Source organism: Gymnoscopelus microlampas (genome assembly GCF_963454915.1).
Source record: "Gymnoscopelus microlampas genome assembly, chromosome: 6".
NCBI lineage: Eukaryota > Metazoa > Chordata > Actinopteri > Myctophiformes > Myctophidae > Gymnoscopelus > Gymnoscopelus microlampas.
The window spans coordinates 50347337-50370684 of NC_139943.1; the positions used below are offsets into that span (position 1 = coordinate 50347337).

The following is a 23348-nucleotide window of genomic DNA, read 5'->3' on the forward strand; positions in this document are numbered from 1 at the left end:
CTTGTAACTCTTGTTTCAGATAAGTACTGTAACTCAGCACTGAAACCAGCACAGCACTGCATGCACTGATGTGCTTGTAGAACCACTATGTTATACAAAGCCTGCAGAAACACCATATAAAAACATAGAAAAGACTGAGGAACCAGAACTAAATACTTCTACTCCTATACACCCATACAAGATGTAACAAAGATAGAGGCGAGCGGAGGGGGAAGACAGAAACACGGCCAGTATGAGAGCAGAAGTTAGGCCAATTGCATTTTAGGGAAGACAAGAAAATAGCCAACCTAAAGGACAAACCGCACCAAGAAAATGAGTCGCAACCCCTTGCAACAAAACCGTTTTAAGGTCAACCGCACCAATGCAACTCCTTGCAACTGCCATTGGGGGAAATGGTTGCAAGACAAGTAGTTGCAAGTAGTTCCATGTTGCAAGGAGTTGCATGGCGAATCATTGGTGTGGATGTGGAGTGGGCTTAAAAGTAAGTAAGAGTAATAAGTAGCAAACAAATCTAATACTCAAGTAAAGTACGGATCCTCAGAATCTGTACTCAAGTACAGTACTCAAGTACATTTACTCCGTTACTGTCCACCACTGATTGTGAGTAGAAATCATGGAAACACATTTGCAAATCAAGGAATATTTGTGCATCTTGGTATTGGACTTACAAATAATTTTGAGACAAATCTCTCCTGATAGCATTTGGGGGTAAAAGTTGGGAAGCTGACTATTTTACATAATTCAAAGGTGCTGAATCTGAGTAACATGACCCATAACTCGGTGCCCATTGCTCTGATCATCAGTGCAATGTTGTCAATGAACCCCATGTTGTTAATTATCATTCATATAGCTATTAACTATATTTAACTATTTGCCATAACTCTAATAGACATTCATTCAGAAACCCATGACATTCTATTGCATACCATTTATTCCCATGTCAAAAGTGCCATTCTCAGACTCCCTAAATGGTTCTTTTTCCATCTACACCAAATCTGTAAAAAAATAATAATCAAAGAATAGCAGATCTACAAGCTCACAAAGTCGCATTGAAACACATTATGAGCTTGTAGATCTGCAATTTTTGATGAATGTTCCCCCCAGAATAGGGATGCTGGGGTTCAAGTGGTTAAATGTCAAGTATAAAGTTATTTTCAATCAGTCATAATGGGAATGGATATTATAATGGGAACGGATGTTCTATAAAGTGAACTAGATTTAACCACTTAAACTCTATATGGTTGGCCGGAGGCAGTGTTTCTCCTAGCCAGAAGCTGAAGGTGTGGGGGAGGATGCGTGGCGTGCCAAAAAATTTTGGGTTCTCAAAATACATATTTGTGCTCAAACACGAAGACATAGTACATGTGCACAGTAATGAGCAGGAAAATATCTGTATAGTTTACATATGAATTGTCTCCAGATTTAGGAAAATATACTTTTATTAGACCAAGTAGTATAGACAAACTGTCATACATAACAAAAAAGACAGTGGTGGAGGAAGTACGCACACTTCTTATTTAACACATTACCTGCCAATCACAGATATGTCCATTTAAAAAAAAAAAAAAATAATTGTTGTTGAAAAAATCATACTGTGGCAGCCAGATTTAAGGCGTGGCGGCCCACCACTGCTTAATGCATATAGGGGAAACATTGGGAGGCCCTTAAGGCTTTATACTAGTATCTTTTCCCTGTTATCTAGTATTTTTTTCCCCCAGTTTTTGTGTTAAAGAGGCGCAATGTAACTTTTCTTAATGAATAGAATTTAATTTTGTCCAATCTACTCACAATCAGTGGTGGACAGTAACGGAGTAAATGTACTTGAGTACTGTACTTGAGTACAGATTCTGAGGATCCATACTTTACTTGAGTATTAGATGTTTTTGCTACTTATTACTCTTACTTACTTTTAAGCCCACTCCACATCCACACCAATGATTCGCCATGCAACTCCTTGCAACATGGAACTACTTGCAACTACTTGTCTTGCAACCATTTCCCCCAATGGTAGTTGCAAGGAGTTGCATTGGTGCGGTTGACCTTAAAACGGTTTTGTTGCAAGGAGTTGCGACTCATTTTCTTGGTGCGGTTTGTCCTTTAGGTTGGCTATTTTCTTGTCTTCCCTAAAATGCAATTGGCCTAACTTCTGCTCTCATACTGGCCGTGTTTCTGTCTTCCCCCTCCGCTCGCCTCTATCTTTGTTACATCTTGTATGGGTGTATAGGAGTAGAAGTATTTAGTTCTGGTTCCTCAGTCTTTTCTATGTTTTTATATGGTGTTTCTGCAGGCTTTGTATAACATAGTGGTTCTACAAGCACATCAGTGCATGCAGTGCTGTGCTGGTTTCAGTGCTGAGTTACAGTACTTATCTGAAACAAGAGTTACAAGGTCCTATAAATTCATTGTGAAAACATTACAGCAATTCATTGATCTAAAAATGAAGAGATGTACTTTTACTTTTACTTGTACCTTAAGTATTTTTCAAAGCATGTACTTTGGAATACTTAAGTATATTTAAAAGCAATGACTTTTTTACTACTTGAGTAACATTTTGACTGAGCTACTTTTACTTATAGTGGAGTAAATTTGACCAAGGAGTTTCTGTACTCTTACTCGAGTACTGGGGTCGAGTACTTCGTCCACCTCTGCTCACAATATAACTTATACAATTGGGGTGGGTGCATTTCTCCTTTCCGACATGTCGCCTTTCCGACGTTGACGAACCCTATACCTAACCCTAACCCTAACCCTAACCGCACGCGGAAGCCACTAGTCGGAGTGGTGAGATGTCGGAATGGAGAGTGAACACCAATTGGGGTGGTTGCCTGCTGCTCTTCTGAGACATTTAGATCGTGTCAAAGGTTATGTCTCACCTAGACACAGGATCTGACACAAATTTTTACCTGATGGTCAAGATTCAATTTATTCCCTGAGCAAGCAGGCAGGCTCTATTAGCTCAATGGTAATAAAGAAAAAGAAAGTTACATAGTGCATGCAGCTTTAAGCCGACACTAGAAACACAGATATTGACCAAATCATCAGCACAAGTTAAGTGAGAGCTTGCTAGCTAATGCAGTCTAGCATGCCAGCACAAGCTGACATAAGCAGGCATGTGCTTTACAATATAACCAAACCATCCAGCATTGGAAAATATAGATGACTCAATGTTCAGCTTGCTATGTGGCGTTCAAATCCAGTCCAGAGTTGTTATGGTGTCTAACATTTGAAATGTTAGACACTGCTGTAACACTGATGTAGTGCCATGTTTGGTGAGGATTGGAGCAACACTGTGCCTGTGGCCCCCGGGATCCACGGTAGAGGCCCCTAGTGTGACTATTCTGATGGCCCTGACTAGTTTGTTGACGTTTGGTGCTGACCGTATGTTGAAGTTTGGTGCTGACCGTATGTATGTATTGTATGTACTGTATGTACAGTACGCATGTATGTATGTATGTATGTATGTATGTATGTATGTATGTATGTATGTATGTATGTATGTATGTAGCATGAACACCTGCAACTGATTAAATTAATATCAAATGTCTGAAGTGCACACAAAAATACAGATACAGTAAGTAGAAAAGAACAGAAAATAAGGGGGGGTGCGTATGGACCACTTTTGTACTAAACAGTTTTCTGTAATTGTGGCCTCTAATGTGCATATTTAGTTTGCAGAAATATTTAGTTATTGAAGAAATTGTTCAACATTGGCATTTGGCAGCCATTTGTTTACGCAAATTGGATGGTTAAAAACGATAACATTCGTTTGGGAACCATGTTACTCAGATTCAGCACCCTTGAATTATGTAAAATAGTCAGCTTCCCAACTTTTACCCCCAAATGCCTCCTGTTTAACTGATTAGAGGCAGTGCCCACCTGGCTGTAATTGCCATGGGGTGGGGGTGGGGGTGGGGCAGTCTATGCACACTTGTGGATCTGCAGGTTGTGAGTGAATTTGAGACAAGTGTGAAGCTCAAAACTGAATGCGTGTGTTGGTGTACTCACAAATGCAGATTCAACAATTCACACGCATAATTAGATTTACAAATGATATTTTATGATAAATGCGCCTGCAAGTATACATTATTTCTACAAATTGCAAATGATATATTTACAAATAGTCATATATTTGTACAAATCATAGCACATGTATTTAAATACTAACTTACAAGTTACAAGTAAGTTTGCACATAGGAAACTACATTTGTAAAAATGTTCTTAAAAAAGCGTGACGTTTGTCTCAAAATGATGTAACAGGAAAAAGGAATGTATGCGTGTGTTGGTCTACTCACAAATGCACATTCAACAATTCACACACAGAATTGACGATTTACAAATGATATTTAATGATAAATGCACACACAAGTATGATTATACTTTGTAAAAATTGCAAATTCATATTTACATAAGTCACAAATAAATAATTTGTGTTTGTAGATTGCAAAACACATTTGTAAATCATGGAAACACATTTGCAAATCAAGGAATATTTGTGCATCTTGGAATTGGATTCACAAATAATTTTGAGACAAATCTCTCCCCATATTTTATAAAGGACTACATTTCCCGAACACCAAGTGTCATGCTTCACACAGAACGCCACGTGAACACTTCCGTTTTCTCTTCAAAATAAAACACATGTCAAGCCCTATGGTCAAGCCTCACACACAACGCCACGCGAGCGCTTCCGCTCTTTTTTCAAAATACCATTTTAATTCTTAAATACTATTCAACAACGGTGTCTCGCGCCGAAAATAGCCGACCTACAAGCTCACAATGCGTCTCATTGTGAGCTTGTAGATTTATTAATGTAGAATTAGTGTCATGCTGCGTTCATCTGGTTTTTAAGTGATTTATTGACTTCCACTTATATTTACTCGGTTTGTCCACATGAGGGCGACAAAGACCCTTGAATACAGACAGATGAACGGAGTCAGAAGAGCTGGACCAAAACCATCAAGATTGAGCACTTGGTTTTACATTTTTGGCAGTTTTAGATTTTTATAGTTATATGGTTATAATATATGGTTATATGGTTATATAGGTATACTATTGTTATAATATAATATATGGTTATATTATGGTCAGCAGCACCATATATGGTCATCTCAGCACCATGGAGAGCAGCCGTGAGGCCGGAAGGGGCGGGGCTATGTGACAGACGCAACGAGCTATATGGATGTTACACCGAAACCTATGACATAATAATTCTTGTGACGCCAGGGAGTCACTATTTTGTAATATTAACACATGTTACCATTTAAAGCTGGAATGAAAATATGATCCTTTTCACTATTTTCATATTTTATAATATCCTGATTTAAATCATACATTATAGTAACAGCCTGATTTAAATCATATATTATAATAACAGCTGATTTAAAGAGAAAGCAGGAGGTCCATCCTGGGTTTAGAAGCCCTGGCGTCACATAATTCGATAGGTCACCATTACGGTGTAACACCTTGACTGGCAGACTTTGCGCATCACGTGACTTTTACTCCCAACCGCTCGGTGAAGAAAGAGAGATTTATCAGATTTATGTTTTATTTTATATTTACTAACGATTATTAATGGAATGCAATCAAGAGAAGCAGAAGCACTGATTGATTGAATCTCGGACATTAAAGGGTAAGAATATTATTTTTCACACACAGCTGGATTCATAGATTAAACAGATGATTAATAATGATTAATAGTAATAATTGTTATATTCGTGCCTGTTATTCTATAGGTTCAGTCAGCGTTGATGAATTATTACATATTAGAAAAAATATAACATTAAGATGCTTCTCCTGTTTGAAGGACGCCTCCATTATGTTCATATTATTATTATTAATCATATTTAATCATCATTATTGCTGCATCACCGCCTCCTGAGAACAGAAAAACACAACAGTCTATAAATATATATGATATAAAAACACTAAGATCTACAATATGTTTATATTAATGTATGGATGGATGTGGAGATCAGATGTCCTTCATAGCAGCTTCACCTCCTCTTCCTTTCTTTCATTCATTCATTCATTCTTTATATAGATCATATAGAGATGAGAGATGAATAAAATACATGGTTTTCATTATAAAGAACACATTAATGTTCATATAAATACATCAACACGAAATACTCGGTGAAAACAGCATTATAGCCTACATGAGGCTATGGGGGGGGGGGTCTGAAGGCCTTCTACTATTATTATTATTATAGCCTATAGGAGTGATGCTTTAACACTGATCATATTATTATTATTATATTATAGGAGGCTATGGGGGGGGGGGGGGGGTGAAGGCCATTGTTCTACACCTTCATGCTTTTACACTGTTATTATTATTATGATTATATTATATTATATTATATTATATCATATTATATTATTATAGGAGGCTATGGGGGGGGGGGGGGGGGGCGATGCTTTAACACTGATCATAATATTATTGTTCATATTAATAGAATGTTTCTATTATATCAAACAACACCAGGTTCCAGAGAAGGATTAGGCATCAGTGTGTGATCTGTGTGTGTGTGTGTGTGTGTGTGTGTGTGTGTGTGTGTGTGTGTGTGTGTGTGTGTGTGTGTGTGTGTGTGTGTGTATATATATATAATATCTATATCTATATCTATCTATCTATATGTGTGTGTATATATATATATATATATATATATATATATATATATATATATATATATATATATATATATATATATATATATATATATATATATATATATATATATATATATATATTTAGAGAGAGAGAGAGAGAGAGAGAGAGAGAGAGAGAGATGTATTGATATGAGGCCTAGAGGTGGATTAAAGCTGGTCTCATGTAGCTACTGAGATCATCAATCTCCAAGGTTTTTCAATCCAAGGACCCCTTAGGTGTGAGAGAGATGAAACAGGGACCCCCACTACATATTGTATAGATGAGAGAGAGATGAAGCAGGGACCCCCACTACATATTGTATATATGAGAGAGAGATGAAGCAGGGACCCCCACTACATATTGTAGAGATGAGAGAGAGATGAAGCAGGGACCCCCAGTACATATTTTATAGATGAGAGATGAAGCAGGGACCCCCACTACATATTGTAGAGATGAGAGATGAAGCAGGGATCTCCACTACATATTGTAGAGATGAGAGATGAAGCAGGGACCCCCACTACATATTGTAGAGATGAGAGATGAAGCAGGGATCTCCACTACATATTGTAGAGATGAGAGAGAGATGAAGCAGGGACCCCCACTACATATTGTAGAGATGAGAGATGAAGCAGGGACCCCCACTACATATTGTAGAGATGAGAGAGAGATGAAGCAGGGACCCCCACTACATATTGTAGAGATGAGAGATGAAGCAGGGACCCCCACTACATATTGTAGAGATGAGAGAGAGATGAAGCAGGGACCCCCACTACATATTGTAGAGATGAGAGAGAGATGAAGCAGGGACCCCCACTACATATTGTAGAGATGAGAGAGAGATGAAGCAGGGACCCCCACTACATATTGTATAACAATGTGTTGCAGATTAAACCTCTTCATAGATTTCATAGATAGATTTATAGATAGTTTGACAGACACTGTCATTGTGTAACATTGTGTTGGATTCATATGTGTATTTTCAGACAGTTAGGCGACTCTCCACTAAACAGACTACAACAGACTGGTAGTCTGTTGTAGTCTGACTGTGGACTGTAACAGACTACAACAGACTGTAACAGACTACAACAGACTACAACAGACTACAACAGACTACAACAGACTGTAACAGACTACAACAGACTACAACAGACTGTAACAGACTACAACAGACTACAACAGACTACAACAGACTACAACAGACTACAACAGACTACAACAGACTGTAACAGACTACAACAGACTACAACAGACTGTAACAGACTACAACAGACTACAACAGACTGGTAGTCTGTGGTAGTGTTGGCAAAAGTTGGCGTTCAGCAGAAGCCGATGTTGTGCTACTGCCTTAGAGCTGGCAGGCTGGCCTGCGAGATCTAGCCAGTGTTGCCAGTGCTGCTTATTATAAGCGAATTTGGGCTTGTTTTCCTGCAAGTCGCTTAAATATTCATAGTTGCAGGTTGCTTTTGTTTGGGCTTGTTTCTGAAGTGTAGTTGCTTATTTGGGCTTGCTTTCAATATTCTTTTTGAAAATATCTGATTTAATGGGGCTCAAGTGGTGAAACTGGTCGCTTCTTTTGGGCTTGTTTTCAGACCTCGTTGCTTGTTTAACTCAAGCATTTTTGCGTATATCGTAGCCTACTGCTTTGCTTTGGAGTTGATCGATTGGTAAGGGTTGAGAATATGGTATCTAGTTCAAATGTGCGACGGGCAAATTATTTCGGCTTGCTTCTGCACCAGTAGTAACAGACGAGAGGTCCACTAGGAGCCTGTCTGATGAAACAAGCTCAACAGCCAATCAGGGTGCTCTACAGAGCTTCACCCCCCTCTCTCCCCCCCCCCCCCCATTCTACCAGTCGGCCCAAAGACTGAACATGCTCGGTTTCTCTGAGTCGGGTCGATAGAGGTCCGACTTGACGGAACGCGTTATCCGACAACAATTTGTCGGCAGCAGACGCTTTCCAACGCTTTCGGACGCCGAGTCACCACTTAAACCCTCAATGCTTAGAACACGTGTACTTGGTCTGCTCTTTTTTGGGCGGTGCAACCGCCCCTATATGTGAGGTTTGGACATCGACCCAATTGCACCCCCCCAACCCTGCGCTGTGATTGGCCACCATTGTACCCCCCTAACCCTGCACCATGATTGGCCACCATGACTCTATTCAGGACTGTGATTGGCTAGAAACACATGACACATGTGCATAGCCCTATACATAGGACTATGCACTTAAAAAAAACACTTTTATGTTTTTTTTTTAAGTGAATCACTTCCATCACTGTGATGACCACTGTGATCACACCGCCCACTTCACACTGGGTGTGATTTTTACCTCTACACTAAACTTCCTTCCAAAAATAGCCAATCTACAAGCTTGTAGATCTGCTATTTTCGGCTAATGTTCCCCTCAGAATAGCAATGCTATTTTTGGAGGACCTCCTGTAGTAACTCCGAGGACCCCCTAGGGGTCCCGGACCCCCTGTTGAAGACCCCTGCATTAAGCCATAGGTGATTGATGTTGTGTTTGTTTTTACATTTTGTTCTGTTTAGGTGTGGATAATAAAGCTGTGTCTGTTTTGAAGAGACTGACTGACTGACTGCCATGGCAGGTAATAAATTACCTTATTATAACCTTATTATAACCTTCATAACCTTATTATAACCTTATTACAACCTTATTATTACCTTACTTACTGTAAATAATTAATAAACTTATGAGGCATGTATCATTTTTGATTAAACTCTCATTTTATTGATTCCAGGTTGCTTGTGCTCTATGAGCTTGGGTTGTTGTTGCTACATAAATATGTTATTACATAGATATATTATTTTACAGTTATATGTTATTACACGGTTATATTTATTACATAGATATATTATTTTACAGTTATATGTTATTACATAGTTATATGTTATTACAGTTATATTCCATTACATAGTTATATTTTATTACATAGTTATATCTTATTATATAGTTATTACATATTTTAAGAAGTGTAACTGTGGTTGTTTTTTTGGACAGAAAATAACTTCCCTCCCCTGCCGAGGTTCATCCCTCTGAGACCATGTTTCTACCAAGACTTTAATGAGATCCCCGACCAGCACCGTGGTCTATGCAAGAAGATCTACTACCTATGGATATGTGAGTTATAGATCTACTACCATATGGATATGTGAGTTATAGATCTACTCCCTATGGATATGTGTGAGTTATAGATCTACTACCATATATTGTCTGTCCTTTTGACAAACGTTTCAGGGACGGTGTGTAAAGCAAACCTCTTTAAATTGTGATGTTAACCCTTCCACTGCTATGTGGACAATATAACCAGAGCCATTCAGAGAGAGAGTTCCGTCACGCTTTGATCTCACCACAAAGCGGGCTGCTATGGGCTGTAGTTCATTTATATTATAACTCTATGGGCTGTAGTTCATTTACATTATAACTCTATGGGCTGTAGTTCATTTATATTATAACTCTATGGGCTGTAGTTCATTTATATTATAACTCTATGGGCTGTAGTTCATTTACATTATAACTCTATGGGCTGTAGTTCATTTACATTATAACTCTACTAGAGTTTCGGGGGGCTACGCCCCCCTCAACCCCAGCCGCGCACGGGGCCCAGCGTGGTCGTGTGTATGTTGGGGGACCCAAATCGCCGGAGTGAAACTGTGGAAAAGTTTTTTTGAAAAAGGGAAAAATTTGAAGAAATAATATTTGTTATGTTTCAGGGGGTCCACAGGGGGTCCGCGGACCCCCTGATGGTCCACTGACCCCCTGTGGAGTGTTGGGACGCGCGGGGACACCCCTGGAACATTGCGGACCATTTAGGTGTTTTTTTTTTTTTCATGAAGGTGGTTGCTTGTTTCTGGCGCAGGCTGTGCAAACCTGGCAACCCAGCGCATGCTGCCGCACGTTTAAGTGGCGTAGCGTCATGAGGGTCAGTGGGGCCGTGGCTCGGTCAGTGAAGACCCTGTAGTGCGGATGATATGTGGCATAGAGGGGCAGATTGTAAATCCACAGAGGAAACATCCGTGGGCTACCATTGGTTCAGCGATGTGTGCGGTCGCCCTGCGGCCCCTCCTCCTCCACCAATGTGCAGTATTGAGAGCCGTGACGTCACAACAATTGGAGCGATGGGCACTGCACTGTGGTTGGTTAGGGTACACCTAGGGCCCAGGTAGAACCCAGTTAAAGCCTGCATGGGCAAACCCAGTTAGGACCCGCCTTGGTCCAACATAAACATGGCTAGTTGGGGCCCACCTAAGGGCCAGGTAGAAGCAACTTATAGCCTGCATGGGCATCGCAGTTGGGACTGAAGTGGATGCCGCTGACATTGCTGACATGGGGTCCATATGGTTTAGCCCACCTTGAAACCATATGGGAACTACGCTGGCATGCTGGCTGTAATGCAAACGCTGCATCATACCTGCAGTGTGTAGTTTGATGTTGTGTGTGTAGCAGATATACCTGCAGTGTGTAGATGAATGTCCATAGGAAAGTCAATGCCCAGCAGTGTTTTTTTTCCCCCAGCAGAGTTTCTAGTGTCTCTGTGTCTCTCTGGAAGAGGTTGCACATGAACTCTGCAGCCGCACTGAGGCGCTCCAACACAAACACTCTGACATTAAGCTGCTTCACACAACAAACATCAGCACCACGCTGCTGTTTGTCCAAAAGACACAATATCTCCTCTCCCACCGACGTCATGTGTTCATTTATCGACAGCCGTACAGACTCCTTTTGACACATTTTACGTCGTTTATCCAGCTCTCACTGACTCTCCACATCGGGCTGTTCTTTTGCTGCGATCAAGTCAACGATGTGAGAGATTAGCTATCACAGACGGACGGACAGGGGGTGAAACATAGTCTTGCGCCATGCCTTTCGGCCTGGCGGAGACAATAAAAAACCGAAAGTAAAGGAAATGGCCATTTCTGCAACAGAAGTAGTCAATAAACTATGCTATGAAAACATGGGCCACATTGGCAAAGAATGTAAGAAAGAGGCAATTATGTAGAAAATAGCCGATCTCCAAGCTTACAAAGCCTGTCAACGTGAGGCGTTTCGAGCTTGTAGATCGGCTATTTGCACAATATTTACTTGTGGAACGGAGTCAAACAGAATGGGGGGGTCCCAGATCAAGTACGTGTGTTTGGGGGGGGGGGGGGGGGGGGGGGGGGGGGGGGGGGCGGCGTGAAAGGGTTGATAAACACTGCTCTAATCGGAGCGAAATTATCTGAAATTACTACATCATGCCCATAATGCAGGCTAACATGCGTTGCACGGGGCGGTCCTGCCATTACGTTAGTTACTGTAGTTGCTGTGGCGCTACATAGTTCTCCAGAAGACACACACAAACATACACCATGTACAATGGACGAACTGAGCAGCAATATAGACATTCACCACACGAACGTGCATTGTTGACAAAGTGATTGCACAGCCGCTGCAGGCATGACAACCAGGTTAGCGTTAGCGACATGGCAGCTATCACAGCGCCCTGTCCGTCGTGCTGCAACTGCCTGTGATGGCTACAGCAGTAACAGCAAGCTGTCTGCGATGCCATTGTCTGGAGACTGCTGTTAGCGTGACACGACCAATGAGAGTGAGCGCTGTAGTTGTTGCTAAGATACGGTGGCGTCTCTGGCCCATAGCTTGTAGATCTCTCACACATGATTGGCGTAGGCTGCGTTGCCAGGTCTGACTTTGTGTCTAAGCAATGGTCGGCTTATTTTTGCGCGCCTTTGGGTTCGTTTGCATTGTGCGCACGGCAGCGCTTGTTTAGCGTACGTCAGCGCGACGTGGCAACGGACGTGGCAACGTGAAAGGTGATTGGCTGGTGAAAAGAAACACCCGACGTTACACCAGAAATGGTGCCTGGAGAAAATGGTGACCAAAAAAAAAGTTTGGAAAAAAAGGAAAAAACTCCCGCAGCGGCTGGCTGCTGTTGTGGTGATGAGGTGGTGCGCACGGTAAACGGTACGAAGCTGGCTCCCCTTCCGTTTTGTCCGACATTTGGTGAGTAGAATTAATTATGTTGCGCGGTGGAAACGGTGTAGTGAGCAGTGAGATGTCCCCTACGCGAGGCGTAAATTCCGCGCGGCCGGCGTGGCGAGTCAGTAGGCGACATGTGGTCTGGCGGTGCGTTGTTTATTCGATAACAGAGCTGTGGGGTGTCACCACCGAGGGTGCGGAAGTTGCTCGCCATTTATATAGTTAGATGGGCTGTTTGTTCATTTATATTATAACTCTATGGGCTGTAGTTCATTTATATTATAACTCTATGGGCTGTAGTTCATTTACATTATAACTCTATGGGCTGTAGTTCATTTATATTATAACTCTATGGGCTGTAGTTCCAAACATTAGAACTGTCTCATTGAGACAGACAGAGCATTTCCGCATTCCATTCTTACAATGGGAGTCTATGCTAGTGTCGTCACTCTCATATTAGATCACACTGAATATTCTGTGTCACTTTGTTTTACCCAAAATATTATGGGCTCCATGGTAAACATTACATTCTGGTAGAGCAAGGTTTTCAGGTTCTGAAATCATGACACAATCCCTGCTGAATATTTTCCTTTCTTGCTGTTAGCGCTATAATAGATTGTGTTGTATATTCACTGGGACATTTTAAAGACTTTGTTGGGGACAAATAGTTTATTTCCAATTTGTTTTGAACACATACTATTGTTATCAGCTAAGAGATCCCAGCTCTCAGAAACCGTTGTTTAGTAATATGATATATATATATATGATTTGTCATGCTATATCTGATGAACCTGCTGTTTGAATTCTCATCCTATTCATCTCTGTTGTTTGTATTCAATAGACAAATATATTTTAGTTAAACTATAACTACAAAATGTGTTACATTTTCACCTATAGGTTCTACCACTTGAACTTAAATGTAAGTCCTGCAGTAGTAGTAGTAGTAATACATTATTAGATTAGATTAGATTAGTAGCAGTAGTAATGCATTATTAGATTTGATTAGATTAGATTAGTAGCAGTAGTAATACATTATTAGATTATATTAGATTAGATTTGTAGCAGTAGTAGTGATAAATGATTAGATAGTCCTAGAATAGACACTAATACAGTAATATTAAATACAGTAGTAGTAATACAGTACATGATTAGATAGTCATAGAATAGACACTAATACAGTAATATTAAATACAGTAGTAGTAGTAAATTATTAGATAGTCGTAGAAAGACACTTTCTGATTTAAATGAACGATAGTAGTTTTAGAGTAGAAGTTGTTATTTTGGCCTAGATTAGTAAAACAGATCAATAGTGAATTGACATTTAACCACATGAACTCTAGCGTCCCTATTACGGGACAAAGTGAAAATAACTGATCTACAAGCTCAAGCGTTGTGAACTTATATAGGGCTCAGTTCTGTTTCTGCCTTCAATTCAATTCTTCTGGTTTGAATCTTCATGTTTGTCTTTGATGATGTGTTTCTGTTGGACCGTGAATAGATAGATAACAGATAATTGTCTCCGCCAGGCCGAAAGGAATGGCCGAGACTATGTTTTGCACCCTGTCCGCCCAGCCGAGTCCGCAAATCATGAACACAGCGTCTGATTTCCGCAAAACTTTGCACGCACATACCCACTAGGCCAAGTAAGAAATGCCACCCTTTTCACATTGGTCTGTTATAGCGCCACCAGCAGGTCTAATTTAGCAAAACACATTTTTGGAACAAAATGCCTCAAATCATGAATGCATTGTCCGATTGCCGTGAAAGGCCTAAGAAGAAATGGCACCAGGAGGCCACAATAACCTACCTGACCTGGCGGGGTTACATGTCGCCTTTCCGACATGTCGCCTTTCCGACGTTAACGAACCCTATACCTAACCCTAACCCTAACCCCACGCGGAAGCCACTAGTCGGAGTAGTGAGATGTCGGAATGGAAGGCGGTTACCCCTGGCGGAGACTTTCGGGCGCAGGGAAGCTGAAGGCACCATATACTGGCAAAATGCACGTATTTCCCACCTCCCCAGCTGGCCACAGAACATTTATATATATTATGATCGCGTGTCAGACCGTTGGTAAACACAAAGGGTCCAGAGAAAAGAAAATATAACCGGACAGTTTGTTAGACCATGTGAAAACTACGGTGTCTAGCCAAAACCAGGGCAAAGCCAGTTAACTCGAGATAGAGCCGTTTGCAGGAAACAAATAAACAGTAGGTGGACAGAAGCGGAAATCTTCGGATGACGTTATGTGAGTGGAAAGTGAACCTGATGAAAGGAGTGACAGAGACTTTCATAAAACAATAAAAAAATGAATCGGACGGGAATTCCCGTCCGTGGCAATGAAAGAGTTAATGGCTGACATATATAGGTTTGAAGTGCTCATGTGGCCTATTATAGTCACTTCTTTTGGGCTTGTATTCTTAGACCCTCGCAAATTCTGGCAACCGCAACAGCACACTGTGGGGATTTAACATGGACATGTTAGTGGCAGCGGTGGCCTAGTGGTTAGAGGGGCGGCCTTGATACCGGAAGGTCCCTAGTTCGATTCCCCAATTCATCACATCAATCATGAATCACCGCTGAATAGCCCTTGAGCAAGGCTTCCATGCAGGGTCCGGCTGGAAACAAGCTTCGTGCTTAGTCCGACACCCTGGGTAAACAACAAACTTTGCTTTGCTTTGCTTTACATCAAACACCTGGTTTCTAAGCTCTGGCCTTTGATTGCCTTTCAATAAAACCACATTTGATAGACATATATCACCTACATTTTACTGATTAGAGAGAATTTTATATTTTTGTAATCAGAAGTGTGTAATTTGGAGAGCATTGCATTGCATGACGCACAAATTGTCTTCTTTAAAATAGACTATAATCTTATATAAACACAATTGACACAATGAATTGACGCTCTCCCTTCTGCTTATTATAGGAAAATAATAATCACAGAGATTTGTTGCGAATGAGGAGAGAGAAGGAGCCTTTGGATGTTGTGCCGCGCTGTGCGCCCTGGCCGTCTCCAGACATCCATTGCAGACACGCTCTACCAAACCAAGTTGGCATTGCGGGCAAAATAGCAATTTTGGGGATAATGCAACAACACGCCCACGGCCACACCTCCAGGCGCAAATAGTGGAGTCGGCATAATGAATAGCTGGTATACAGGGCGCGAAATAGCATTTAGAGACAGTGCCAGCTGCCTTATCCGTAATTCACGGGTAATGGGACGAAATTCACTTCTAGTGGTCAGCGGGTGCGGGTTTAGCAGTGCCAAAAATGTGTTTTTGTTCCACAGTGAATAGTGCCACGTTGGCGGTGAATCTCATTGGCTGCCTGGCGTGGATGTGTGGTGGGGGTGGAGCCACCAACTTTGGTATGGCCATCCTGTGGCTGATCCTGTTCACGCCTTGTTCCTACGTCTGTTGGTTCAGACCCATCTACAAGGCCTTTAAGTGAGTAACTATTATAACTAGTACATTTACTTCTACTAACTCTACTTACTGCTGGTTCAGACCCATCTACAAGGCCTTTAAGTGACTAACTATGGACAATTTAGGCATTTTAGATTTAGACAGACAGTGTAGTGTCTCAGTAAACTATAGGATCATAGAATACAGAGACACAGTGTAGTGTCTCCGTAAACTATAGGATCATAGAACACAGAGAGACAGTGTAGTGTCTCAGTAAACTATAGGATCATAGAACACAGAGAGACAGTGTAGTGTTTCAGTACACTTTAGGATCATAGAATGTAGAGAGACAGTGTAGTGTCTCAGTAAACTATAGGATCATAGAATACAGAGAGACAGTGTAGTGTCTCAGTAAACTATAGGATCACAGAATACAGAGAGACAGTGTAGTGTCTCAGTAAACTATAGGATCACAGAATACAGAGAGACAGTGTAGTGTCTCAGTAAACTATAGGATCATAGAATACAGAGAGACAGTGTAGTGTCTCAGTAAACTATAGGATCACAGGTAAACCAAGAACCTAGCATCAGTCTAAACAATATACTATCAAAATAATAATGTGTACATTGAAACTATAGAAACTATAGGTTACCAGGTAAACAATGAACCTAGTATCAGTCTAAATAACATGCATCATCTAAATACAACATTTCAATTAGTGCATGGAGTATAAATTAAGCTTAAGCTCAGTTTATCATTGTATGATGTGATACTAGTCTGTGTTTGTCTCTTCTACTATTAACTACATGGTGTTAATATTATGTCTTTCTAGGACGGACAGTTCCTTTAACTACATGGCGTTCTTCTTCGTCTTCATGGCCCAGGTTGTGATCAGTATTATCCAGTGTGTGGGCATACCTGGCTGGGGAGTGTGGTAAGACGACGACTTCTTCTTCTTCTTCTTCTTCTTCTTCTTCTTCTTCTTCTTCTTCTTCTTCTTCTTCTTCTTCTTCTTCTTCTTCTGCTGCTTCTTCTTAGTTCTGGCAGGGGAGTGTGGTAAGACATGACCATAGATATATATAAAGGCTATATGGCTCAAGGGGGCGTCGCAAGCGCAGCTCAACCGCGGCCATCTTGGGACGGTCATTCATAACATTATGTCTATGGTGCATGTACTTTGAAATAACCATAGCGTGCTCAATTTTCATCCGATTTTCAAACGGTTTGGTGTTTTGTAAACACCAAAGATGTAGTTATGATACTACTGAAAATCGGATGAAAATTGAGCACGCTATGGTTATTTCAAAGTGCATGCACCATAGACATAATGTTATGAATGACCGTCGCAAGATGGCCGCCATGTGGCAGCGTCGTACTCCATTGGCCAGCAGCGCGGGTGAGTCATTTAGTGTTTATATATATCTATGAGACATGACCACTTTATTCTTTTGTTGAAATCGGTATTTAAAGGGTAAATGAATTCACTTTCTGTTTAAAACTCACAAACAATTTGCCTTCAGAAAAATCGCATACTGCAGGACAAAGCCTCCTTAAAACTTAGTAATGTGTCCACGTTCCAATATCCTGTTTTCTTTGCACGTCCCTTCACAGGTAGGATAAGGAAGTGACGCTACGCAGAGTAGACATAGAAACATACAGATTATAGTATTTACATGTAAATGAACGTACCAGTCATAATGCCAGTGTGGTTGCTATAGCTGTGATTCTCTGTCTAATAAGAACTGTCTGGCTCTCTACCACCTGAGTCCTGCTAATTACTGCACCTGTGCTGCTATATATAAACACCGTGTGCTGTCCATCTAAAGCCCGCCACCTAGTGTCCACTAATTACACTACATAATAACAAATAATAAGCCAACATCATAAATGTCTCTACAGCTTTAAGTCTGGAGTAATGTCTCTACAGCTTTAAGTCTGGAGTAATGTCTCTACAGCTTTAAGTCTGGAGTAATGTCTCTACAGCTTTAAGTCTGGAGTAATGTCTCTACAGCTTTAAGTCTGGAGTAATGTCTTTACAGCTTTAAGTCTGGAGTAAAGTCTCTACAGCTTTAAGTCTGGAGTAAAGTCTCTACAGCTTTAAGTCTGGAGTAATGTATCTACAGCTTTAAGTCTGGAGAAATGTCTACTGAGGTTAAATCATTCAATGAAAATGGGAATTTGGGCAAACAAGACCATGACTGAATAAACTGTTGTTGTTGTTGTTGTTGTTGTTATTGTTGTTGTTGTTGTTGTTGTTGTTGTTGTTGTTGTTGTTGTTGTTGTTGTTATTATTGTTGTTGTTGCTATGACAATAACGTTCCACCATCACTGTTTCTTCATCAGTGGCTGGCTGGCCACCATCACCTTCTTCAGCACCAACGTAGGCTCTGCTGTGGTGATGCTGATCCCCACCGTGATGTTCACCGCTGTGGCTACGCTGTCCTTCATCGCCCTCACTAAGGTTCTTACTCTGTCCTTTAATGACATATACTGTCCTTCATCGCCCTCACTAAGGTTCTTACTCTGTCCTTTAATGACATATACTGTCCTTCATCGCCCTCACTAAGGTTCTTACTCTGTCCTTTAATGACATATACTGTCCTTCATCGCCCTCACTAAGGTTCTTAATGTCCTTTAACTACCCTTAGGTCTCTCCCAGTACAACAGTATCAGACTGTGGTTCTACTGGTCAGCTCCACCCAGGTTTTAATGTGTGTCTATGTGTTCAGGGCGTTGCTGGAAATGAGCACTTGTGCTCAGCTACTACCCTGGGTAAATAAAGAACTACAAACAAAAATAAGAAAGACGAAAGCAAAGTGACGCTCAACACTGGGCGTCAAACAACATTGTCAAAGCATAAACAATGTGTACATGAGGGCTGGAATGCCTTAACATTATAGCTGTCTTTTCCATGTTTGCCTTTGTCCATCGAGATAGAACTGTTTGGTTGTGCAATCATTGAAATCTGGCGTGTGACATATAGGCTACTGATATATACATATATACTGATGTGTATGTACAACTAAGATAGGCTGCGTCAATAGGAGGAAGGATTATGTGCAGGATATAGATCCGAGGGGATTAAATTAATTGACCACATTTTATTACAAGATTTATTGTAAAAGACAAATCCTCTCTCTCAAGTATGATCCAGTGATCCAGTGATTACCCTCCTCTCCCAGGCCCAGGGTTGTCTGCCCCCTGTGGGTGAATACTGCAATAGCAGTGAATCAAATGAACATGAATGGTGTGATCAGGAATGAAAGCAAAAACGAATCTCATCATGACAGAACATTATATACATAACATTATATACTAAACACACATTAAACCACTTCAGCCCCATATACATTTCGGCCATTTGAAAATAGCCGATCTGCTATTTTCAAAAGATTTTTATACATTTGAAAACTTGTGAAATGGGACATTCTGCATAATGAGTACTTTCTACTTTGAAGTACCATTTGATACCAGTACTTCTGTACTTTTACTCAATTAAATTTCGAATTCCGGACTTATACTGTAAATGGCTCTGGATTAAGAGCGTCTGCTAAACGCCTACATTGTAAACTACAGGTTCATAACTTCTACCGCGGCGGTGGAGGCAGCATGTCCAAGGCTCAGGAGGAGTGGACCACCGGAGCCTGGAAGAACCCTCACGTTCAGCAGGCGGCCCAACAGGCGGCCATGGGAGCGGCGCAGGGAGCCGTGAACCAGCAGAACCAGAACCAACAGCAGTACTCTGCTGCTCCCACCTACAACTACGACGAACCCATGTAATGTAGGACCAAGAGAGAGAGGGACGACCAAGAACACGATACATCATCATACCAACCACCCAGTCGTTAAAGCGGGAGGATTACTTACTTTTATAGGAGCTGGTTGTTAATACTTACAGACCTATACCTGGTCCATGTCAGTGTACAGTATATAGAGACATATAGAATGTAGCTCCTTCATCTTGAATTAGCTTCTATAGGCCACATTATACTGACTTATATCACGTTTTTGGTTTAATAATGACTTTACTACGATAGGTTCTCAAGGTTAAAGGGTAACGCTCTGGAAAAGTAAACAGGGATGATTTACACGGTCGCTTATGAACATTGTCTTTGACTGCCACGGTTCACAATTTGATAAATGTTTAGTAACACGACAAGTAACGTTTAAGGGAATCCCCCGTTAAGCCCATAAGGTGATAAATAGATGCATTGTCCCTTTAACATGTGGTCAAGAACCTGGCCTGAACTTTATGAAAAGAAATGAAATGTTTTGTGTAGCTAACGTGAGAAAACAAAACATCCAAGTAAAAAAATGTGAGACGGATATTTAAACGACTTCAAAGCAGTGGCCGGTTAAAACTTTATCACAAAGTTTCAATCCTGACATTAATAACCGATATAGTTATGTCTGTTTCCCTCCTAAGATCCTCAGTGTTTAAATTGTACCTTTATGTTTTAACACTCCAAATGTCCATCATTGTCGACCTGTAGGGATGTTTTGTTTGCAGTTATGGACCAGATATGGTCATTTGTTGTTACAGTAAGTCCATATAGTCCAAATATATATAAAAATACATAAGGTGTTTATTGGGTAAAAACATCAAATCTAAAGTTGTACAGTACAGTCAGTGGTTCTCAAAGTGGGTTGCAGGGACCCCCATGGGGTCCTTAAGGGGGTTCCAGAGGGTCCCCAGCTAAATGTTTGATATAGGGACCAAATGGACCCTTACAGGTCTGTAATTGGGGGTTCTGGATGTGTTTCCATATTGTGGCTTGGGTTAAAGGGATAGCTCACCCCCAAGATGACTTTTTTTCTATGGATTAGTCACCCCATGGAGACTTGAATTCATGGATATTTTTTTGTTTTTGTCTCATTCTTAAGACAATAATTTGATGCCGCCGCCGGTCATCACATTATTGTCTTAGGAATGAGACAAAAACTAAAAAATATCCATGAATTCAAGTCTCCATGGGGCGACTAATCCATTGAAGTCATTTTGGGGGTGAACTATCCCTTAAAGTTACGTTTCTCAGAACCTGATTGGTTCTGCTCAGGAGGTTTGAACTAACCATACGTTCTGGAAACACAGAACTTTATAAGAAATGTAAAAGTTTGAGAATCACTGACCGACTCACAGAATACCCAAATATCTGTGGAGTGTCAGGAGTATATTATTATACATATATATCATATATGTATATATTTTATACATAATGAAACATGTGTCATTGTACTGTAGGTGGTCTTTAGTATCGTACCATAATGGTTGTTTCTCCTACTATTCCTACACCACTACTTGTACCAGGAGAGGGAATACTTTGTGTGGCTGTTGGTGTAATTTCATGACTAGATGTGATAACAGTACTTATGAGAAAGAAAAGAAACAGAGTATCTATTAAATTATTTCTTTAATGAGCTGAAAACCCTCTAAATCTGTTTAGAGACGATGTAATGTTTTCAAGAAAAAAAGAAAGTCTCATGTCACTTGAGTCACACGACAAGTGACAACTTGTTCAACTTTTAGGGGGTTATTACAGTAATACAGTGTTAAGATAATTATGTATCTGGATGCTTGTTGTCTCGTCTGATTGTGATGATGTGATATTTATTCAGTTTGACTTTTCAATTGTTTTTTGTACAGACCAATTCTTTTTTATGTGTGGGCGAGTCTGAAGTATAATGTGTTCCTCTGTGTCTTCCCATGGCTGTTTTATTGTATTATTTTATGGCTGTTGGTTAAATCCATCAATGAAAACCTTTATTTTATTATTTTAAGGCTGTTGGTTGAATCCATTATAAAAAACCTTTATTTTGACAAACTGAAACAATGTTCACTGAGGGAACGTTAATGAGCAATAAATACTGTAAGAATAAGGATCAAAAGGGTTCATGTTGCTGGCCAGAACTTCTGGGAGCTTAGATGAACGTTGCACAGGCTTTAGACACAGAAAAGGTTTTAGACGCAGGTTTTCTCTCCTAAAGGAACAAACAACACTAAAAGCATCATTTTATGTCCTGTCAAACTGTCCAGATGTTACAAACCAGCAAACGTACTGTTGACCTTCCTGTTGTTGACCTCATGTTGTTGACCTCATGACCTCATGTTGTTGACCTCATGACCTCATGTTGTTGACCTCATGACCTCATGTCCAGCAACGCTTTCATGTACGTCCAGTGGGCGGGGCCTATATGAGTTCAAAAATATTTAAATCCCCATCAGTGGATCACATTTTGGGGTATTTCAACCCCCCCCAAAAAAACAGGATTGGTATCACTTCTATATCTGATCTGTGATCATAGAATTATGTCAACAACAAATATAAGTGTGATTAATCACATCTTTGAACACCATAAATCCACTCAGATGAGGATTCAACATTTTGAACTCATGTGCCCCGACGATCAGAGATCTCACTGGCTCCTAAGGTCAGAGATCTGTTAAGGTCAGAGATCTGTTAACCTCTGGCTCCTAAGGTGAACAAAAAAACTGAAAGTTAAGCGTTAGTCTCTGGTGAATGTTGGATCAGTCCAAATGTTGTCATATTATGTACATATGACTCAGTACTGTCATATTAACATCATATTATGTACATATGACTCAGTACTGTCATATTAACATCATATTATGTACATACAGTATGACACAGTACTGTTATATTTCTCAGTATGTTGAGCTGAGCCCATCCGTCCTGGTTCCTGTTCTCGTAGGCTACTTCCTGTACGTCGGTTCATATTTATCATCCTGTACTATAGTATATAAGGTAGATATAAATACATTTTATTTTTACTTATGATAATTACTTATGGTGAAGTCAATTATATTGCCATGGAAAACTCATTCAAATACAATATCTGAGGAGGCTGTGGCCTTTGTGAGTATAATGATGTAAAAGAGGAATACATTTTGTGTATTATAACGTTTTGTATTATTTGGTCCGACCCTAATATTAAAGAGTTATTGTTGCTTCTGTGTTTATTTGATGAGCATTGATTTGACTAAATACGTTTCTTTCACATGCCATTATATATGGCTTTTGGGAAGATTATATTAACTTGGTAGCAAACAAGTTAGCCTTCAGTAAACTTCTATTCTACCGTATTCCTATACATTTACTGCAGCATTAAGACACACTTTATGAAGTATAATCTGTGTATACTTCATGTTTTTACATCTACTGTTAAATTAATCTGCACAATGTAAGATAACTGAAGGCCATATTGATACTAAAACAGTTGAAAGTTTGATTGAAAATCAGATTTCTACTCAAATACAGAGCAGTTATTTTACATGCTAAG

At 40.3% G+C, this 23348-nt stretch overlaps 1 protein-coding gene across 2 annotated transcripts; it reads left to right on the plus strand.

Annotated features, from left to right (window-relative positions):
• Positions 1-5488: 5488 nt before the first annotated feature.
• On the plus strand, positions 5489-23016 carry scamp5a (secretory carrier membrane protein 5a). 2 transcript variants are annotated; one of them, XM_084061116.1, is made up of 7 exons: positions 5489-5629; positions 9194-9252; positions 9666-9785; positions 15934-16090; positions 16882-16983; positions 18393-18510; positions 19626-23016. In XM_084061116.1, exons 2-7 carry the CDS (start codon positions 9246-9248, stop codon positions 19827-19829), a joined length of 708 nt encoding a protein of 235 aa, XP_083917242.1. In that variant the 5' UTR covers positions 5489-5629; positions 9194-9245; the 3' UTR covers positions 19830-23016. The 2 variants fall into 2 exon arrangements, with proteins under 2 accessions (XP_083917242.1, XP_083917243.1); XM_084061117.1 differs by lacking the exon at positions 5489-5629 and having other exon boundaries at positions 9180-9252.
• The last annotated feature ends 332 nt before the right edge of the window (positions 23017-23348 follow it).

Excerpts from the sequence above, each read along its gene's own strand:
- scamp5a (XM_084061116.1), top strand. Across the intron at positions 9,786-15,933 it reads GATCTACTACCTATGGATAT|TGAATAGTGCCACGTTGGCG; the intron begins GTGAGTTATAGA and ends TTTGTTCCACAG. Across the intron at positions 18,511-19,625 it reads CCTTCATCGCCCTCACTAAG|GTTCATAACTTCTACCGCGG; the intron begins GTTCTTACTCTG and ends TGTAAACTACAG.